Genomic DNA, 21325 nt, shown 5'->3' with positions numbered 1-21325 from the left:
ACATAAAACTTCCAATGTGGAATAAATTGAATCCTTACCGCACTGGTACGTGGTCGGGCAGCACTCTCCCTCCGGCGGTGGTACAGCAGTACAGTTTTTGCCTTGAGTCTTCATAGGCGTTCCGCAGTCCTGAACTGCACATGCAATGTCTCCGCGGAAGCAATAACAGTGCTGGCAAGGTTGGGTCGAGTAGATCAGTTCACCATCCTCATACAATTTCCCTTCGTGGCTGCACTGCGGTGCTGCGATTCCTGGTGCTATGGTCGTGGTCATCAACAGACCTGGAGTTGGTCCAACCGTGGTTTGGTCTTCTTCGTCATATTCTTGAGAATAAAAAAGTACAAAGTTTATTTTACAGAAAAAAAGCCTCCTGATCAATAAATCCAATCCAACCGATACTCACCACAATTGTACTTGACTGGGCAACATACTCCAGGTTGATAAACTGGTCTGCATCCTGCAACACGTAGTGTGCACTCTTGCATGACACACGTGGTCCTGTTCCTGATGCAGTAGCACAATTCACAAGGATTATTAGGATCGGTCGGAAGCTGAGCGCCATCAGCGTAGAATCTTTCATTGATGCTGCATCCATAGTTATCATGGAAACCGAGTTCGGTGGATCCTGACGTGGACGGTGTATTGGTAGTAGATGTCAAAAGTTGAACGGGTACCTCGGGACACGTGATAACTGGACAGCATTGATCAGGTCGTTTCTCAACCGTGCAATCCTGACCAATAGCCTTCGTGAAGGGACACACCCTGAGGTAACACATGAGCATCCGATTGTGGCACGTGCAATTGAGACATGGTTCGTTCGTTATAATTCTGTCGCCTTCTTGATAGCGTTGAAAATTGTAATAGCAACCGCTGGCACCTATAACCGATACAAGATAACATCAATGAATCCCCATTAAAATATTAATAATTAAAAGTCATTCAGTGAACACGGCCTCTACATACCTGCATCGTACTCTGCGACTTCTGTGGTATCCTGATCGTATACTGGCGCTGCAACACAGTGAATAGTACAATTGATATCGATCGATCCATAAATTATTACATAGCCCATAGTCTATTCTGATCCACAATATAATCACAAAGAACCATCTCATTTTCCAGAGCCACAGCGGGCAGCAGCCCAGCAGCAGGAGCAGCCAGATGTGGCTACATTATCGCCGAGGGGACGTCGTCCTTAGCCAAGGGAATATTCTCCACCTTGGATAAGGGTAGATTTATCATAGTAATTACTGCTGGATATATTGTCCTCGGTGGGTGGGTGAGAAATCCAGCAGAACAAGAGTGAGACTCGGTAAAAGCGTCATATGGCGCGAATCTTTTTTCTTCTATACACCGAGTACAGTGTGTACACACTGTGTACATGGATGAATTCTCGTGAAACACCCTACTCGCGAATTCTATGCTATTCTATAGGATTCTATGGACATCTAGGGTCGTTCCTATGGTGCATTCATCGCCCCAGTGTCATTCTAAAATTCTGTGTTCTATCCTGATGTCAGTCTCTATTTGTCAGGCTCTCCGAGGGATTGGAAAGCGCGTCTGGTCCAGGACATTGGGGCCCAGATTCTTTCAGGACAATAAATAAATAAAAGTCCCTAGGGCATTTACCCTCTACTCTCGATTCTAAGGTATGGTCCGATGACGTGATGCTGACACGTAGCTAACGGTCTGGAGGAACTGGTCTGAAGGGCGGATGGTTTCCGGGAAGCAAGAGAACGGAAGCCGACACCCCGAAGAAGAACTGCCGGTGTATTTGGATGCAACGCGTGTACGACAGCGCCCTTAGCAACGTGAGACAGGTGGGAGAGAGAGATAGGTATATAGATAGAAGAAAAAGAGATGAAGAGGAGAAGAAAAGGAAAAGAAATCAGCATTCCACGATGGGACATGCAGACAGTTTCCAGCGAAGCGAATTGTACTGGGAATGGCGAGCTCCATGAATGGGCCTTACCAGGCCCCGTCACTTCTCGCACTGTCCCACGAGCCGTTCAGCCGCGTGCCTCCACGTTGCGTGCTTTAGCGCGACACGTCACATATGAAGTAGCCTTTAGCGGTGTCGCTACTGTTCTCCATGGTATTAATATACGTCTGGTGCACTGGACCTAAGAGTAGCGATACGAGATTCACATAGATATCGTCTTAGTAGACCCTCCAGTGTAATACGTATTGTATTACAAAAGTGACAGCAACGAAAATACCTCGGAATAAAAAGGACATCGAACCTGTCACATAAAAATTTCTCAGAATTCGATAAGATTATCGATACCGTTTTCTGAATCTATAGAAAAAATAAATAAATAAACCAGATCAGATCCCGTTCACCAATCAACAATTTTCTACAGGCCAAATAAAAGGTAACAATGCACGAAAATATCTAACGGACCCCAGCATTCATTGCGTAGATTGGTCCCAGCAAAAAAAGGCCCAATAGCACGACGTGGTAACTGATCGCGAACCTGCGAAGACCCAGTGCCGCGCGTCACGGTCTTCTTGTGTAGGGCCCAATTAAGCAATTTCGCCGTTCTACGTGGGTAACAATGGGGGCCTGAACGACCGTTTAGCGTCCTACCCTGACAAATTGTTCAGATATTTCTTGGGGTCCCCCAGAAAGGAAATTAAAGGGAAAAAAACGGCTAATGAGACGCACTAACCTCGAAATCTCCCACAGGAACGAGACGATCCTCCTTGAAATATATTCCCCGCACAAAAACGTATGTAGAAAGGGTCAAACACGTTACGACCGTAGCGTCTTTTATTGAGAGTCAAAGAATGATCAGCGTATACCGATAAACAGCCCACGCACTGGCTATAGAGCGAATGCAGTAAAGTTACTAGAATCCGTGTGGGAAGCGCGATAGGCTACTTGACTGCGTTCGTCATTCCGGCAACAGTCGATTCGTTCGGCTCGATAAACCTGAAAAGTTTCCCCACGAATCTTCAAAATACGAAACGTTGTCTCACCCAGTTGTTTATATCCTGCCGAATGTGGCCATCTTCCTCGAGTAACGCGAACGTCCTGCACAGCTGTCAACAAGAGGTTGGCAAACATCCCAGGCTAGCGACGTATATCGACGCGACGAACAATCGATTCGCTAGACTCGTTTCGATAATCGTTTCACTCGACTTCCTACGAGCATTGCTCGAACTATCACTTTGAATTTGAGTACTCAATATTTTTCTCTCTGCCGATGGAAAGAATGTTCGATGGGCTTCCGTGTATTTTGTTTACAGACAACGGCCACCGCCTACGGGTGGCAGCACCGGCGCTAAAAATCGTGAAAACTGACGGATAGTCGAGGAAAAAAGTTTAGCATGACAATAATGACGTTGGCGAAACAAGATCGACGGACATCTCGAGTAAGAAGCATTAGGCGTACCTTACGTAAGATAATACCGAATTCCATCGAGTGCGTACGATCGTTCGTTCTTTTTCTTTTCCTTCTCTTGTGAATGTCTTTTCAGTTTCCTATTACCGTTCCTAGTGATCTTGATCCTGGTCCAGTCTTACGGATACATATATACATATATGTCTGTCTACCTTGAATCGCCTTTATATGTAAACATATACAAGATTGCAGGCACGCATGTGAGCTCATATGTGGATGCTATTATATTACGCGAGTCTCGAGACTCGCAGTCATTGCGCGTTATGAAATCATCGCTCGCGGCCTTGGCGTGAAAGTTCATTACCATTAACCGCACATGCTCCGGCGAGCATCTGCCTCTCGTTATAGAAAGGCGAATCCTTGGCTCGAGGTCATCATTGGCGAGAATGATGATGATGATGATGGTAATGATGATGATGATGAGCACGAGGACGATCATCAGGTGATGGTATGTGAAGTCAAAACTAAGAAATTTCGTATGTCTCTTCTTGATTCTCAATTCCGTTGGAGTCCGTCGCAGGTATCCATAAATGGAGGAAGACAAAGAGACCAGGGTCAATAGCACTTGACCTATCGGTTTTCATGAGGAGGTTAGCGGGTATTTGGATTCGTTCTTACGATGATCCTCGCCACGATGCGTATACTGCCTTGTCCACGTGTTTTACTCAGATGAATTAATGGGATTACTTAATCCGTGTCACGCTGACGTTGCACCCACACGTTCCGTTATACTCCTCGTTGCGATGACCGCGACTGACCTCTCCACCTAGGCAAGTAGTCGAGAGGAGAGTAGGGCTACCTGGTACCCATGAACTGCAATGGAAGAGGGTGAGAGATGCTGAGATGGCGAGTTGCCGAGAGGAAGGAGAGAAGAGCAAATTCTATTTGGACGCGAGAGCACGTTTCTGCAATTGGTAACAATGCTGCCATTTTATTTATGACAAAAAAAAAATTTGTTAACGTTCTTTCGGTTTTGCATTGTTTACTTGTCGTTCACTGCTTTTCTCTCGCTCCTTTCAGGTTGACGGTACCGGTTCTAATGGTCCGTTCTAATGGTCCGTTCTAATGGTCCGTTTGAATTTCCCGCGCCAGTCGATGCTGGTGCTATTACCTGAACTAGGGTTGATCCAGGAGTTTTGTGATGAACGGTATAATGACACTTTACTATGATCGTATGGATAAATATGTAAGGTGCCCTCGGGGTCAGGTGTGACAAGGGACCGTAAGTGAAGTGGCCCCGAGGTCCAGGTCACTGACATCCCGTTCGCAGCTACGATGTCCAAGGCGTCTCAGGAAGAGGGGCCTTGCTACAGGTTTGACCAGAATTCGCAGCATCACAGATGCAGAGAATGCGAACCGCTATACGCAGCTGCGTAGCTATTACTTCTTTTGACGTTTTTACACCGTCAGGTCGCACTTGTTTGCTCAGTGGAGCACGTCGCGAATTCCGAAATCAGAATGACACGGACCATCTTCGAGGAAGTATTTTTCATCGTCGTATGGTTCATCTTCTTGTACATACTTTCTGCAGGTTCAGATAGCTTCCTGGTCCATCATCCTCATAGGCAAAACCCTACCCCGCTAAGAAGTTACCCTAGTCCGGAAGTCGATCTGAACGCATCTCTGGTTGCTGCTGCAGCTGCACTGTCATCCACCGTAAGAAATTGTACCGCATCCTCAATGAGGAATCATCGGTGATTCAAGCTTCTTGTCAAGTTGGGTCAAGTACTTCTTCCAGTGCCCTTTTACGAAGATGCTCCAAGATGACGTGGACTTGTGGAAAGTGGGTATTAATTTCATTAATAATTTTTTATCGATTAGAACGAATCGGTCCAGCGTTGAATAACGTTTGCAGCATGCGTATCGTAGTAGGATCTTCAAGTTAGGAATAAGACTTCATCAAGCTAGAGAGGAAGGTTCCTTAACCCGCAGTGGAAAACCGGCTCGACGTAAACGGAAGAGGATCCAGAAGGAACGCAGTGGGCATAATACCGCGAAGCCAGTGGACCAAGATAGAGAAGAGCGTCCCGACGCAATGCGAATATGGCGAACAGCTTCATGGGAAAAGTTCGCGCGGGTCTTGCAGTCTGGCCTGAGCAGACGGGAGAGAATAAGAATGAGGGATGGAACTGAAGGAGAGACGTCGCAAAGGTCCGACGCTCGCGTTCATCGACCCATCCAGCATCCGCGGAACCAGGAGCCAATAGAATCATCCCAGAAGACGATTAGGTCCCGTCTGAGTGTTTCAATGATTTTTCTTAGGTTAGGATTCACATCACGGAGTAGCCTCTTGCGCAACCGACCCAATTGAACTTCACCGAATAACTTCAGCCATTGGTTTGGCTTTGTTCGACTATTCGAGCGTGTCTAAAGCGCCGGACCATGACGAGGCTTTCAGGCCCTTCGCCCTTGAGGCCCCCGGACCAAATGGGACCCTCTATTCCTGCTCAGTAATTACCCAGACGACATCCCCGTCAGCAGACAGTGCAAACCACCACTGCTCTGCTGCTGGCCAAAGAATCTTAGAAAAACATGATGTCAAAACCACTTTACCTAAAATACCAAAAAAATAATTTTACTCACCGGAGTGCGCGAGGTGGATCACAAGCACAATCAGCAGCGACAGGATAATCCCGGGTCGATGGATCCCGGCACTTAGCGCCGACATCTCGGCACTCGTCGCTCTTCTGAAAGAGAAAAAAAAAGTCATTAGTCAAACTTCCATATCACTTTATTGCGTAACAAGTCCCAGAAACTAGTACACGTTATTATTTTACGAAACCAAGACGTCGCGCAAAAACAAGTGTACATAAAAAAAATTTAGAGTCGACCCACGAGGGTCGAATGTCTCAGTCCTAATTGTCCATAGATGTTTCTCCGGTATCTATGCACAGAGAAATGCCGCAGGTATGAAAGCCACCGGGCACGTGGCACGAGACTACAAGGATTCTCGTTAACGAGAGACGAAGAACTCGTATCGTCGTGCGTTACCAGCAACTTAAAAAAAAAAAAGAGGTCACAGAAGTACCGCACTCCGTTATTGTACGCGTGCGGCTCGTACATGCTAATCATGAATTTCGCGAGTAGGATACCGTAAGTGTCCTGTTCTTTGGATAGCGAAGGAAAAAAAAGAGAAAAAAAAGTGAAAAAAAAAACCTCGAAGAGAAAGAAGAAGAACCACTAGACAGTAAATTGCGCAATGCAAAGCTATAAACACATAACTTCATCCACGTTCCAGTACGTAACGTGACTTCGCCGAGGCGTGGGTGCGTGGGAATGCGTTCCCATTCGCACGATTCCGCTTAAATTTAAGCACCGTTCACACCGCCGCGAACACTCGCTATCTTGTCATAAGATCCACACTGAAAGTCATCGGGTGACTTTATTGCATTGAAATATCCCAAAGAGAGTCACTATCGACAATCTCGACGCGTGTCTTCCTGGGACTCAAAGCAAGGTTGATACTCGTTAACGTCTGAGGCCCAAAGTAGTAAATAACCAGCTGATAATCAGGAGAAATTTATCATCTATCTAAAATAATAACTTAACCAAGAGATTGTCCGTAACCTTATGGGACTATGGAGCGTCGGGATGAACTGAACTATAGAGTGCATGTATACGTATATAGCAACGGTGCAAAGTGAGATAACCTCAAAGCGTCAAAGTACTCCGGGTGGTTTTAGCGCGGGGCCTTACGTCATTTTGTATTCACGGTACGGCCCCATTGAACAGGGAATTCGGTGAATGGGTACGGACATGGGTTAGTATGGGTAAGCATTTACTCAGCAGTATGGGACTGTGTAAGCCGACAGAGACGACACACCCACGATGCCGGGTGAATGGCAATGTCAATGGCAGTGACAACGTAGACGTCCCAACCGCCGGACTCTCTTTGGGACTTATTTGATAATTATCTTTAAAAATTTCTGGATAACGGTACCGAGTCGACTGTTTCGGACTAATGATTAATTTTACTTGCACTCTCGTTATATAATATATTTCTATGGGTGAGTTTTATGGTCGTTATGGATCTCCGAGGTCAAAGGTAATGGGACTTAATCGATTGTAAAGGATTCTTGGGGCCCATGGATGGTACTTCAGAGTATTACCGTTATTGCCTGTAGGCTGTGAGGTTCGGCATTATCGTGGAACGCGGAATATGATTACCTTTCGCTGGGAACCTTCTCCTACCCTCCCAAGAGTGAAAGATAAAGAGAAAAATTATTTGCTTGGATCTCAACAGCTGAAGTCTGGTAACACTCTTGAATTAGTTAAAAGCGTTCAATATTTTTGGAACGAAATTAAGGATTAAGAGGGGCTATTAGAAAAAAAATTAACAATAAAAGAAACGAGTTCGTCCAAAGGATGTTCTGCACGATCAACGATGTTATGGCGGACAACAGGTCGTCTGTACAGTGCGTTAGCGGTACGTGCCATTGTGCCATTATTAACGGGGAAATTGACCGATGTTCTTATGTAGTTTTAATACGGAATCGTGAATTACTGTAATCGCGATTACACAGCGCACTTGTCAGTCAGTATCTTTGTCAATCGGTTAATAAAAAAAAGGGGGGTAGAATCGACATTCAAAATCTTCCGTGATTCTCCGCAGCTGCGAAATTTATCCTGTTATTCCTATACAGTGGCGCGGACAACGAAGAGGACTACGATGGGACCTGAGAGAACGAAGAAGCATGAGGGGACCTGAGAGATGATAAAGTAGCTCAGACTAGGTATCACCAGATATAGTAGTGCTCGGTCGGTAAGTATGGTAGTGACCTTATGCAAATTGTAAGAGCAAACGATAAGTTCCGTGACCCCGCTACCACTACTACGCAGACTGCTATCTAATGTTCCTAACCTAACCTGACCCTGGGAACTCTTCCACGGTTAATTATGACAATTAGCAGGATCATCTTCTATACCGCTTCATGGTCGCACGCGGAGTTTGGCCCGAAGGGGAAGCCTTCCTCTCCTCGGTCCGAAGTTGACTTCCGCGTGCCAGTGTACGAACGGTCCCATAGCCCGTGTTGTAAAAGGGACTTAAGGCCCCTCGGGACAGGTTGACGGCGATGGGCTCGTTACGCGATCATCAGCCAGTAATCTTTGGGTACGTAGAGGGACGTCAACCGGGTAACCGGTCTGGCTATAACTATACGTATAAATATATTACGCGCGGCTCCTTGAATTTACAGAATGAATCACTCGTGCCAAGATGGCGGAACCTCTAATAATCACCGTGTACCTGTGTACACATGGGAGCAATTTGTGGTAATATCTTATTTTGAGTTACTAATGGCAGTCTAGTAAATGTGACGATGACGGTGTTCACCAGGAGCATCTTACGAGCGTGGGTTAACCTGACCAGGTGGGTCCGGGTTAAAGAAACGGAGTGACATTAAAAGTTACCAAAAGCAAGGTGGGTTTGGTTTTAACGATCTGGACCATAAACGCAAGAAGCGTCTGTCCTTATGAATTGGACTCGAGAAAAATAAAAGTTATGATTTGTAAAAAAAAAAAATTGAACTATCGCGTGGGTGGTCAAGCTTTTTAGGTTGTAATCATCAGGAAGCTAGTTCTTGTTAACATGGTCCATAGCACCAAACGATTAATTTCGATTTTGCGGATGAAGATACACGCGTGCTGACAATGAGGCCTCAACCAGTTCAGCTTGCCTTCGATTCTTCTGCGTGAATTCCGGATGTCTCGAAGGCCGAGGTCAGCGTGAATTCGTCGAGGTCGTACCAGTGTCTAAGCAATAGCGTCACGCTAGGAAGAGAAGAGAACTTAGTCCATCATTTACACCACAGCATCCTTGCACAGTGCCAATATACAACCTGGTAAATACATATGTATACACCCAAGTGCAAAAATTCAATGACAATTTTGATCGGTACCAAAAAAAATTCCCCAGATCCCATAAGATCCTCCGGGACTATCAGGATGATCCCAGTCCGCAATATTACCCTCTGGGAACGCATTACCCTGCACCAGGTAAGTACCGCACGCAAAGGTAGTTGGAACAGCAAGGTCCGATTACTTCAGGCCTCAGCGTTCACACGAGGGTGCTCGAGCAACAGGTCGACCAACACACATAGTTGTTCTTGGCTACACCCGCTTCTATTTATATCCTACCTGAGCTAGAGTTACGCAGCTTGATAGAATTCCCTAGTCCCTTACCAAGAGCCAGCAGGCCTACAGGGGTATATAACCCTACAAGGGTATAACCCTTGGGGCACTGATAATCATTTAGTTACCTCGTACCAAGAATCACACATAAAGCTAGGTATACGTAGTACCAACCGAATTATCCCTATATATGCCCACTGCCAACTTAATATTTTTATTCAAAATAAAAAACCCTATGGATACAATGAAAATCACTAGAGAAAGGCTTGGGTAAAGAATTCCAGTGCGGTATCGATATTTCGCGATTGAAACGTCCCTCTGATCGATCGGCAGCATATAATAACGCGTATTACCGCTGACGTGGGTCTCTCCTATATCATATCTCCAGAAGAGATCAGATCTGCACCCTCGGGGCCGGGATGAGAGATACGGATCGTGCCGTTCACCACCGAGTACCATGTGATACCCTCTACCGTATGGATGATACAGGTACAGAGGAGGACGGTACCCTGAGCTATACGTATACCCTGTACGTACTATCCGGTATGGTTATGGATGGCTGTAGATACTAGTACGTATGAGATAGTACGTAATAGTGCGACGGTGAAAGGTAAGGAAGAGTTAGGAGACCCATGGCGTCGGATCGCGGTTTATACTTAGCCGTACGTGGAGCCCGTTGCCACCATACAATTAAGTCGATATTATTACCACGCACATAACTCCGCCATAACTTGCTTGTAACTCTTTGGGTTTTCTATCTGATGCTTTTATCTCGACGAAAAAAATGTATATGATCAAAGGCTGAGCCACATCCTTCCTTCATATTGCCGCGTTTTTCCTTCACTCTCTTCGTTTTTCGCGTTGGTATTGCTGTACTTCATTATTTTTCTCTTTGAAATATTTTTTTTTATTACGATGCTTTTATCTGCCCCTGTAAAGTCGTTGCTCTCGTTCTGACTGCCACACTGTTTCCCTGAGACGTCCGGCGGACTCGAATGGTGCGGAAGTCGAAGATTGCTTCCGGTTTCGTTATCGCTTCTATCGTTGTGCAAAGTTTCTTGATGCCTGACAGTCTCTGACTGTGTTCATTTTCTAGATTTTTTTTTGTGGTTAACAAGTCGATGATAGTCTGTATAGAAGAACGCGTCTCTGGCTGTTGGGTGTGATTTAGGTTTTTTTTTTTGAGTTTAAGTATGTCGAAGTTTTGTTTTGTAATAAAGTCTCAAGCACCGTCAGGTTGTGGTGTTTAAATTGCCACCCTTAATAATAATAATGATCGTATCATATCTGTCATTAAAACTCAGTGCACTGTTATCATGGACAATTAAACGTCATTAATTATCAAATGAGCGCCATCCAGAAGCCCAGAGGGTAATCGCCTCGACAGGATTAATAACTCAGATTATAAATTCTAGAAATATGTAAGAGCAACAAGGCCCCCATTTTAAGTCCCAATTTCTTATGAAAAAGAAGACAAGGAATCACTGTGTACGATTCCCGAGGCACTGATAGCGGGGATGATCGCGATAGTTACTATGGGCCTTATGGGACTTAAACACTGCTCAAGACTGGATGTGCCGGTCATGCTGAAATTACTTAGCGCGTGGAACAATGCGACGTAAATCCGACACCGACGGGGAGGCGTGGCGCCACGATGTACGGCACTGACATAGCAATGTCAAGTTCCGGACCTAGGACACGGTTCTTTTTTTCTTCTTTTAAAAGGATCTCAAAAGCTTTTCTACCAAGAGTCCATCCTAGGGCCTAGACACTTTTTTGTAATTCCCTTCTGCCCCCACCCTCCACGTCTAGAAGAAAAAAAGGAACTCATCGACAGGAACGGGACCGCCAATATTTGCGTAGCCGGAAAAGAATTTCCAAGAGAATCGTATAGGAATAGAAATAGTGACGGCCCTGATGGTCCTGCCGACGGCGAATACGTCCTGGGTAGGTTTCAAATGCGTGGGAGCAGGCGAAGCTTCTCTTGGGACTTCTCGGCTATTATTTACACGCAGGCAACAGCCGTCTAGCGCGTTTTATTTACACTGCGTTTACACGGAATCCTGAAAAATATCGAGTTTACCCGAGTGCGAAGGCACTTAGTCAGGACTCGCGGGTAAACATGGCACAGGATGATGTTTTAAGGAAACTTCGTCGTCTCCTGGGAAAAGAAGAGAAAGAAAAGAAAATGAAGATATGTACATACGAGGTGTATACGCGATGTGTGTATCAGGAGGAGACAGGACGAGCATCGAGAGAAGGTGAATCTTCTTTATTTGACGTTCCACGAGATTCCTGGTAAAGCAGGATATCCAGCAAGGTCAGAAGAAGCTCCTTAATGACCTGGGGATGGCTGACGATGGTCAACCCGGTAGGATATTCTCCTAGTCGCCCCAGAAGAGGACGAACACCTGTCCAGAATCCCCTTTAGTCAGACAGGAATCAAGGCTGGCTATCTTCTTGTCAAGCTTTTCTCGATCGGTCACGGTACCTCACTAGGAAACTGGTCCTATTGGTATTATCATCAGGAGGTTGGTACTACCACTTGCTACCGTTTGGTCAGACTAACCTCTAGCTGGAGATGTTGGTCTGGTGTAGGAATGCCGGCGCCAGTAAGGCTACAAGAACGTGCGTGACACGCGCCGTCTCGGAGCTATTAACCTTCCATGCGCTAAACATGGCAGCGCGTTCGTGACTCCCGAAACGCATTAGCGTCATCGGGGAAAACCCTATTCGAATCATCCAGCATTAATAATCAACACCTTCGGCAAGTAAATCTGGAATGATCGGGAGATTCGGAACGATTGAAAATTTGAGTAAGCTAATTTGACAATTTAAATATACATTGTTATCGTATACAGAGTGTCCTATTGGTATATACTGTTAGATTCGTAAAATGAGTATAGAGTAGAGGGAGAAAAAGGTACCGTAGTCGTGCACGAGCCACACAGCGGGGCACTATGTCTCCATGGTCCAGGTGGGCCCCCCATGTCCCCCTATAAATAGCACGAGCCTGCCGAGTATGTACCAGTAAAGATCAGCTCCTTGGCCGAGGACAAGGCACGGGGGAAATAATGTGGATGGCGAACCGGATGCAGGGGCCACGAAGCCACCCAGAGAAGCTGTCCTACCCCGGACAACGCGATACGATCTTCGTCGACTTCTGTCCCCGGAGTAGCTTAACTTAAGGCACGTCCACACGAGAGAGAATTCACACCATACAGCGGACCCTCTAGATACCCTGTACTAAATGCCGACCAATGATATCGAAAACTTCTTGCCAGATCCCAGTGCCCTCTGTGAGAATATTTGCGTAACTCAACCTAAATATTCTTTTGGACAAGCAGCCGACGTGCTCCCGCAATCCAGCAGGCATAAGCTACGCAAGAACTGTCTGTTAAACAGGAAATGGCTACGTTGTTGAAGCTTCCTCTGGATACACGTATGTACCTATACTCCTTGGTTTATGCTATCTTATTACGAAGCTCCGCAAATGGTCTTCATCAAGGGTACACAAGAGCGTAGCCACTGTGTAGCCGGCCGTGGGCTTCCTTTTTCCACGCGAACAAGAGACCACGGGGCTCTTACGTTGGCAGTACTGGCTAAGACTGGGACTATGCGAGGAAGAGGTAGGACGTTATTAATCTCAGAATGGCCGTCACGCGCGACGACGGTCGTGCGCGCTCGCTACGGCGTAAAGATAGATACTGCGAGCTTCGACTTCATTCTTCACGGTCGAGCGACTTTTGTGTACAAACATTATCCCAGCAACGAACGGTTAATGATCTCGGGTGCAACCCCGCGCAACCCCAGTGCTCAGGGGGACCCTCGTTAAATGACAATTTTTCACGCAAGCCATTTCCAACCGGCGAATAATTGCGAATCTTCATCCTGGGAGGTTCATCTGCTTGATCTCGCGTATCAAAGAGAGCAATCTCTCTCTCTCTTTTTTATTCCCGTTGCTCACTACCCCTTGTTACGTTAATTTATCCCCTTTATCATTTATTTTCTTCCTATTTTATCTTGCCTCATTTCTATTCCAGTGTCTCTCATAACGATCCAGTCCATTCAAACCTTAATGCAAAGGGGGCAGAAGGAGAATGCAGAAGCCACTCACCGACAATGAAAGGAGGAATAAGAGAGAAAAAAAATGTCGAATGGGAAAGGAGCGAGAGAAGTTCACGTGAGAGCTAATTACCTGGCGTGTAACATAATTAACAGCGCGGGAGCCGCGAGCAGCCCGGCATCCCGGCGCGATCGAAAATGTACCGTTAAACCAGTCGGTAATGGAGATTAATCCGCGGATAAAGCGATGTTTACATTTTTTTCGCGACGCGACGACACGAAAGTTAATTTAGTTACCCCCGATATGGAAGTCGATAATCAATAATATGTTATACGCCTAGTAGAACCGAGCAGTCGTGCATCTCAAGATGAGAACACCCCATCAATATACCATGCGTGACAAATGCCAATGTACAATTAAAAGCATGGCTACCGCAACATCCTCTGGGAGCCAAAGAAAGAAGAGCAAACAGAGGAGAGAATAAATAAGGGAAAAAAAGTGTAACCGGCTCTGGATGACAAAAGAGAAAGGTACAATAAATTATTAATAGATGCGTTAGCAATAAGTCGATGGTACCTGCGATGACGCATTAGAAAATGGTACATCGATATATATATATATATATATATCGGTATACAAGGGTATACCCTCCGGGATATTAGTCACTTAATATGGACTAGTATAGTAGAACCTGTTACCCGTTACCAATGATTTGGTTAGGCATCCCGGGTAAGCCCGGTATAATAATATCTACCTAACCTATAAGACCGAGTTATGACTTATAGGTTACCCCGTTCCCTGAAGAGAGGCCGGTTGTGTGAGGTTGAAGTCACTGGCACACGGACTGGAATGGACATTATTACCGACACGCGGAGACTGGATCTAGGCCAAGTGTGCAGGTTCACTAAACGCAGGTCCTCCTACCTGATATACAGTCACCAGGTACTACGTACATGGGTATATACATATATATAATTGTGCTTATGCTCATTCCATTATATTTTTTTGTAGAACAATATAAACTGCGTGTATGCATACCTAACGTGATTGTGGACAAACGAAAGTAGCAAAAGGGACAAGAAAATGGCGATTTGTGCCACGACCACACCTGTGGTTTTTGACCCTGTTCCTGGTGAGCGGTAACGTCGTACAGAATTACGTGCTACGTATCTTAACTGATTCTGTGGAATCCATTGACAATTCCCTGGATCCAATGAGAATTGATTTTTATCGTGGCGAGTGTGACTAGATTGATGGTATACACGTAGAATACTAAAGCCTCGATAACGATTTTATGGCGTCTATTGATTTTTAATAAGTACTTAATCCTGTCCAGTATTTCTATGAGATCTGTAGCAAACCCTCAAGGAAACGTATGAGCTAGTAATTGGACGTTTCTATAAATCCTATGTAAAACTGGTTCCTGCTAACTTGTGTATTCACGAAGACGACCTTTCGTTAATCACTCCTATAAATATTTGCACGTCCAGCGAACCCGTCTTAACGTCAAGTTCATTAACGCATCTTGTCCGTATAATACCTTATTAGGTGTAATCTGTAATGGCTGGTCCATAATAATCAAGGAGTCGAGATCGGAATCGTCTTGAATTTTTTTGATCCCACTACCGGTTTTTGCACTTGGCAATAATTTTTTTTCATAATTGAATACCTCATATACATACGCATAAGAAGTCATTAATATACGTATGTTTCAGAAGCAACGAATCCTCAAAGTATTTCCGTTCAGATCTGGACCCAAGAGCGTTCTGGTTCAGATGAACGTATCTCTCGATCAAGGGATGAAGTGGGAGGATAGACGAGGGATTATGGGGAGAGCGAGGGGGCTCTTTACCGTTTCGAATCTACGTGATTCGAAGACTCGTTCAAGCGAGACCCCCAGGAAATCGTGGACCCGGCAGCTACCTCCGGGGATCCTGGCACTCGTGTATTACGGTAACACGTCGAAATTATGTCTAATGAGCGAGGCGATCTGAATTTATTTTTTATTTTTTTTTTATCTAACGAAGACGCTGATACATCTAGTCAGCTATCCACTATACAGATATTCGTTCTGAGCTTGTAATAGAAGATACCAAGTATTGGTATTTGTATCTTTTCTATTGCGATTGGTCCGTTGCTTCGACACGCGGTAGTTGCTCCCGATTAGTTTTATCGCAGATTGTAATAGATCCCAAGCCGAGACGGACTGGAGTTCTTAGGAAAAAATTTTATAAAAACTTTCAGAATTGTACGGATCATCTTTTACTAAGTGGACTATACCTATCCAAGGAACGATCAATTATCGCGTATCATTCTACCGAAGTGGACGTACGAAAATTTTTCAAAGTGGATACCCACCGCAAAACGGTCAACCCGAAGAGGATGGAGTGAATAAAAGAAAATTCAAGCTGTACGATAACCTCACGTATTCAACTGTGAAGCTAGTTGTGCGTATATATATATATATATCCAGCACCAGCTGCCATAGACTACACGGACCACTATGTTAAAGAAATTAATTGCGTTACTCTCCTAGACTTTTCTTAGGTCGCAAGTTAATGGAGCAAGAAATACCGTGGACGGTAGTGGACGCTGTGGATGACGAAGCGGTGGTGTAAGGAAGGAAAGGACGTTCGTAAAAAAAAATTCTTAAAGAGCGAGACAAAAGTTTACGAAGGAGGGAGAAGATCGATTACCGTTCGAAACGATCGAGTTTGCCAATGAAAAATTGCAACGGTTCAACTTCGGAATGATCCTTTCTCTACGCACCAGTGACATGAATTGCCGAATCACCGTCTGAATTACAAGGAACTTTTCGTACGTGTTACATATGTATATATACTGTTACTGAGCACGTATGTTCACGCGTGGTCTGGATACGCGTGTTCTTAGATATATCTATACTGACTTGGAGTTTATATCTGCGTAGGCAAACCAAGTGTTGGGCGTCGTACGTATGTGGAATACGAATTAGACGCGTCTTCGGGTTCAGGATCGCATTAAAGAGTCTGATCTCGCCGAATTTCTCACATACCGATATATAACGATATATCAAGACCCATGTGTCACATATGTATATACCAAGAGGTGCTTAAGAGAAGAGACTGTGTCGAGGCTCTTAGAGACGCGAGACCTCTTATGTAGAAAGGGTTCATTCGTTTTGAGACTTCTGAGAAAATTTACATATCGATTCTTTTTTTTGTATATGGGTAGATGACTGGCTGGGTGGAGGGGGGGGGGCAGAAGAAGCTCTATATACTATTATTATAATTTCTATTCAGAATAGCTAGGAATTCCAAAGACGTATGCACAATGGAGGGCTTGGGAGGATTCGAGTATGGTTTTTTTTAAAATGTGATTTTTATCAAGAACTTTTGAATTTTTTAATTTTCGTCAGTGTCATTTGGTTTCGGCGTACTTTAGAGCTTTTGCGACTATGGGAATTCAAAAAAAACTTGGCCGTTTCGTTTTGAGCGAAGTTTTTGGACTTTTTGGATTCTGGCGAAATCCTTTATGTATACTCGCGTTATCCTTCTTTTTTTTTGGTATTCACGCTCTGCCGAAGTTCCTCTTCGCTTCGGTATTCAGTCACTGCTTAATTGTACGAGGTGTTCGTGCACGTCCGACCATCGCTCTTTGGGACCCGTAAGGCCCCACGAGAGACACGCATACCTATCGCACGCCGCGTTGAATTATTTAGACGCTAAGGCAGAGAAGTCTGTCTTTGAGGGACTCGTTAAGTACTTCTTTTTTTATCTCTTGCTTCCTCTCTTTATTCTGTATTCTTGTTTCTTTGAGACAAGTCGCGAGTAGTTTCTACTTGGTGGTTAAAACGGCCGTTTCGTGAACCAGCCTTTATGAGGGCCCGATATCTGTTACGTCTTGAGTCAAGATAATTTTTATAATCATACAATGGCCCAAAGTCCCTGTGTATCGTTATCTGCTACCACCCTTGATATAAATCAAATGAATTTTTGGACTGCTATATAAAACTTTTTTGTTATATTTTCAAAATAGTGATTTTTTTTTTATTTCCTACTTACAATTTACCCAATAAATTGCGTCAAGGGGCACTTCTGTCTCTGTCTGTCTTTTTCTTTCTACAAGATTCGATTTGAATTTTTACACTGGGTCGTTGGGGGGGGTGGGAGGGTGCTTGATTATTACGTCCATTCGAGCAGCATCACTGCACAAAATTCCAAGCGCGCGTAATTCGCAGTAAAGGAAAAGAACCGCAGTAAAATTTAATGATCGATCAACACAATATATATTTTATAACCGAAATTCGAAAAACGTCGCACTGATTTCATTAAAACTCACTTTTTCGACTCACACAATGGTACGTATCAGTTGTCCTTCCCCGTTAACACTTTTGTATACAGTGTGCAATATCATTGCACGCATTAAACTCTCACGTATCATCATATGATCAGCTCATGGGATCATCATCAGCACATACGTCACTTACCTATTGGGTCTCTTTCTATTCTGCGTGGGTCGTTAAGTGCTGTCCTGGTGGTCGTGTCGCCAATCTGATCCGCTCCTTCTTTTTTTGTTACCCTCACGAGTAATTGCCAAATTCAGATATTCAAAAATGATTTTATAATTCCTCGTACACTTGGACCGATTCAAAAAAAAAAAGGGAATCTATTCAATTATCTGGTATCTTTCTTTTAATTTTAATATCGCTCTTTCTCTCTTTCTGCCAATGTCCAGGATCCCGAGGATGCTCGATTGTCACTCGCACCCTCTTCGTGGCGCGGTCTTCTCGCACCACCGCACCAAACAGAAGTGAACTCGTGCGCCGCTGCTTCACGGTACCTTAAATACCTTGCCGTGCCACGGCCCCTACCTTCATGCGCTGCGCTGATTGGCGGGGGAGCCTGCGATGCCCGCGGCTACAGAAGAGTCTCTGGTTCTCCCTGGTCCTCCGGATCCTAGGATGGACGGACGGACCCAACTAGAAGACGGACGTATGGACAACGTCGTCGTCGGGAAGAAGAAGAATCTCCTCCACCTCGTGAACACATCCTCGTAGTTGCGCGCCGCGCAATATTCAAGTGCTCTCTCTCTCGCTCAGTCCCCATGCGCATGCGCACATCTACCGGACTTCGCACTTTCGGTACGGACGCATTCACGCGACGGATCTTGAGCCGAACGCATCTCCTGTCATTTTGTGCCAAGGGATGATAACCTGGTGGGATGAATATTTTTTTTGAGCTTAATTAAATTTTTTCTTACTTTTCTTTTTTCACGTACTAATAATTTTGGGTACCCCAGATTTAACGGGGGTCGATGAGCATTTTTTTTTTGGCAGTTCCGAATTTTCGAGTGCTACGTTCAAGGGTCCCTTTTTTTCGGGCTGACCAGATTTTTTTGACCTCGCGTGTAATTACCCGAGGGTTAAGTCTATGGGGATGCTTTGAAGGGTGTGCTTCTTCTTTCTTATTGAGGACTTTGGATTTCATGGCTGACCTGATTCATGCATCTCAACTGGAAATTTTAACGCTTGAGCAGGAAAGTTTCTTCTACTTCGTGACACGTAGATCAGGATACACTGTATTCAACGCGGTATCTTAGCTGGTAATCGATGTTGCGTAAAATTACGTGAATCGAAGATACACGTTTCATAAAATTGATTATTTCAAAATAGCCGTATCGGGGTGTGGCAAATTCGAGGAAAATTTTCACTACCGTACATCTTCCACGAAATTGACGTGTAGAATGATTTCTAATGATTCTTCATTCAAGCTCTTCGTTCACGTATTATCTCATCATCCTCAAATAATATACCAATTCATCCCCAACTATCATTACTTATTGATACCCCGCTATAATCAATTTGAAAAAAAGTCTCATTACCAAAATCATCATCTCCCATTAATAACAGGTGGTCCAACGATTACCCGATCTCATTCGATCGTATTGATCTCCATTTTTACAGGATACAAAATCTACAAAGATCATCCTAATTACATAAATCTGCAAAATCATTCATCAGTCTCCCAAGAAAAAGTAAGAAAAGTCAAAATCCTCGTAGTGGGCGAGATCAGTGAGCTGCCAGCTAGACCACGACTGTCATTGACACTGACATAATCAACAGCCAAGAATAGCAATTGCTCGGTAACGTCAGAGTAATATGGGTACAGGTAATGGATCTTGCATAAGTAAAGAGTGAGTAGAGGGTAGATGGAGGGGATAAGGAGAGAAAGAGAAAGAGAGAGAGTTAGCAAAGCTGTACCTGGAACGAAGAAGACAGAAGAAGATGACGCGCGCTGAACAGAACAGACACTGAACTTGACCTGAATCCGGAGAAAGAATCGTGGACTGGAGAAAGGTGAAAGGAGAGAGAAATGACTCTTACTTTCGATACGCTTTGGAAGTTCACCCAGTAATATTTGAACACGCTCTTTATGCATATACGTGTTTCTCTTATCGCTTGGAGAATGTATGAAAAAAAAAAAATGTAAGAAAAAAATTGAATATTCGAATTACGTTAATTGCTCAAGGCCAGTAAAGGTCGTTTACGGTTGATCGATCAACGCTATGCCAAGTACCAATTGAAATATCCTCGTTTTCACTTGAATCTACGATTATGTATTGTTGTTATTATTATTCTTTAATTTTGTTCTTAGTCAAGGATCTTGAATATTTTTTTTTTTTTTTTCATTATTATTCTTAATCATCGTATTACGTTTATACCGATCATGACATATATTTTTCCTTTATTACCGGAAACACGTGGTTTCGATGAAGCGCGATCAGCCGAGGAAACGACCTTGCGACTTTCTCGAGCGTTGACTCGAGCGACGACGGAGGTTGAGGTCGACGCGATGCTCTATTTGCCGGCGCCGGCTAGTTTCCAAGTTACGGATGAGAATCGGACTCTCTGGATGTCTAGACGTTAAGACGAAGAGTCCTTTTGTACGGTACAGTACCATTTCGGATGACTCCGGACTTGTTCGGCCGAGCGCGGGTATATTTGTCTAACGTGGTAACATAATGTAGTACAGCGATACCTTGTTTAACGAGGTAGATGCGTTCTGTGAAATTACGTCTTAGATGAAATTTGTTTATCTGAGGTAAAAAGTAATAGGAGGATTATGAATTTTTTTTGTGGACGTAAAATTAGGAGTTGTTCAATTTTTTTTTATAAAGGACTATTCGAACTTATAGGATTCATTAAATGAGGTATTACCGTGCTGTTACTGGTAGCGACAGTACTATTATTTATTGTCATTTTATTTATGTGATATTTTATGCTACCTTTTTTTTTACAAGGAGTAAAGGGTGTTTTGAACCTATTTTATATTAGGGTACTCCTGTTTTAAGATAGCGTTACCCCAGGTATTTGGGTGTCGTTGCTTTTCTGGATATTTATTCTGAATTTGTTTTTGCCAGGAAGAGGGTAAATTCCGTGAGATAGTTCTCGCAAAGGGGACCAAGGAAATCAATAGCGTTGCTAGGCTAGCGTGAGAGAATGGGATGCCGTTAACCGAGCCAGAGAGAAGCCATTAGATATATTGTATAGATATACGTGTGTACCAATTTTATTTGTAAATTATCCAGATATAATTTTATCGTAGAATATTGGAAAAAGGGATGAAAAAATATTGTAGAAATTTTTATTCTAATTCTTGTATGCCAGAACGATCATCCTCAGGAAGGATCACGTAGTGGGGCTGTTGATGGAATCACCCTCCCCCCCCCCCCCAAAAACCCC

At 44.2% G+C, this 21325-nt stretch overlaps 3 protein-coding genes across 11 annotated transcripts in view; 2 read left to right on the top strand and 1 right to left on the bottom strand.

Annotated features, from left to right (window-relative positions):
- The window catches only part of LOC107266704 (titin), a 30017-nt gene extending 11635 nt beyond the window's left edge, over positions 1 to 18382 (bottom strand). For 3 of the 5 annotated variants that reach the window (XM_025084053.1, XM_025084055.1, XM_025084060.1), the window contains exons 1-5: positions 18071 to 18381; positions 5991 to 6094; positions 964 to 1011; positions 404 to 877; positions 39 to 323 (exon numbers count right to left, since the gene is read on the bottom strand). In XM_025084053.1, the coding sequence (XP_024939821.1) occupies positions 39 to 323; positions 404 to 877; positions 964 to 1011; positions 5991 to 6075 (892 nt within the window). In that variant the 5' untranslated portion in view covers positions 6076 to 6094; positions 18071 to 18381. Of the gene's footprint in view, positions 1 to 38; positions 324 to 403; positions 878 to 963; positions 1012 to 5990; positions 6095 to 18070 lie in introns of all 5 variants that reach the window. The other 2 variants (XM_025084045.1, XM_025084048.1) reach the window with 1 other exon arrangement.
- On the top strand, positions 4460 to 5959 carry LOC112494214. Its single transcript, XM_025084076.1, has 2 exons — positions 4460 to 5190; positions 5263 to 5959. The coding sequence occupies exons 1-2, from the start codon at positions 5161 to 5163 to the stop codon at positions 5716 to 5718; spliced, it is 486 nt and encodes a 161-aa protein (XP_024939844.1). The 5' UTR covers positions 4460 to 5160; the 3' UTR covers positions 5719 to 5959.
- On the top strand, positions 12450 to 16744 carry LOC107266707. Of its 5 annotated transcripts, XR_003059440.1 has the most exons (8): positions 12450 to 12978; positions 13580 to 13719; positions 13946 to 14132; positions 14388 to 14544; positions 14614 to 14734; positions 15318 to 15555; positions 15847 to 16049; positions 16139 to 16417. XR_003059440.1 is itself a non-coding variant. In XM_025084074.1 (6 exons), exons 2-5 carry the CDS (start codon positions 14452 to 14454, stop codon positions 16202 to 16204), a joined length of 615 nt encoding a protein of 204 aa, XP_024939842.1. In that variant the 5' UTR covers positions 13382 to 14132; positions 14388 to 14451; the 3' UTR covers positions 16205 to 16419; positions 16532 to 16744. The 5 variants fall into 5 exon arrangements, 1 of the variants encoding a protein (XP_024939842.1); XR_003059439.1 differs by having other exon boundaries at positions 13580 to 14132; positions 16150 to 16417; XR_003059438.1 differs by having other exon boundaries at positions 13580 to 14132.
- Positions 18383 to 21325: the final 2943 nt, after the last annotated feature.

Source organism: Cephus cinctus, unplaced genomic scaffold (genome assembly GCF_000341935.2).
Source record: "Cephus cinctus unplaced genomic scaffold, Ccin1 Ccin1_scaffold0022, whole genome shotgun sequence".
NCBI classification, from domain to species: domain Eukaryota; kingdom Metazoa; phylum Arthropoda; class Insecta; order Hymenoptera; family Cephidae; genus Cephus; species Cephus cinctus.
This window is presented reverse-complemented; position numbering and strand designations above follow the sequence as displayed.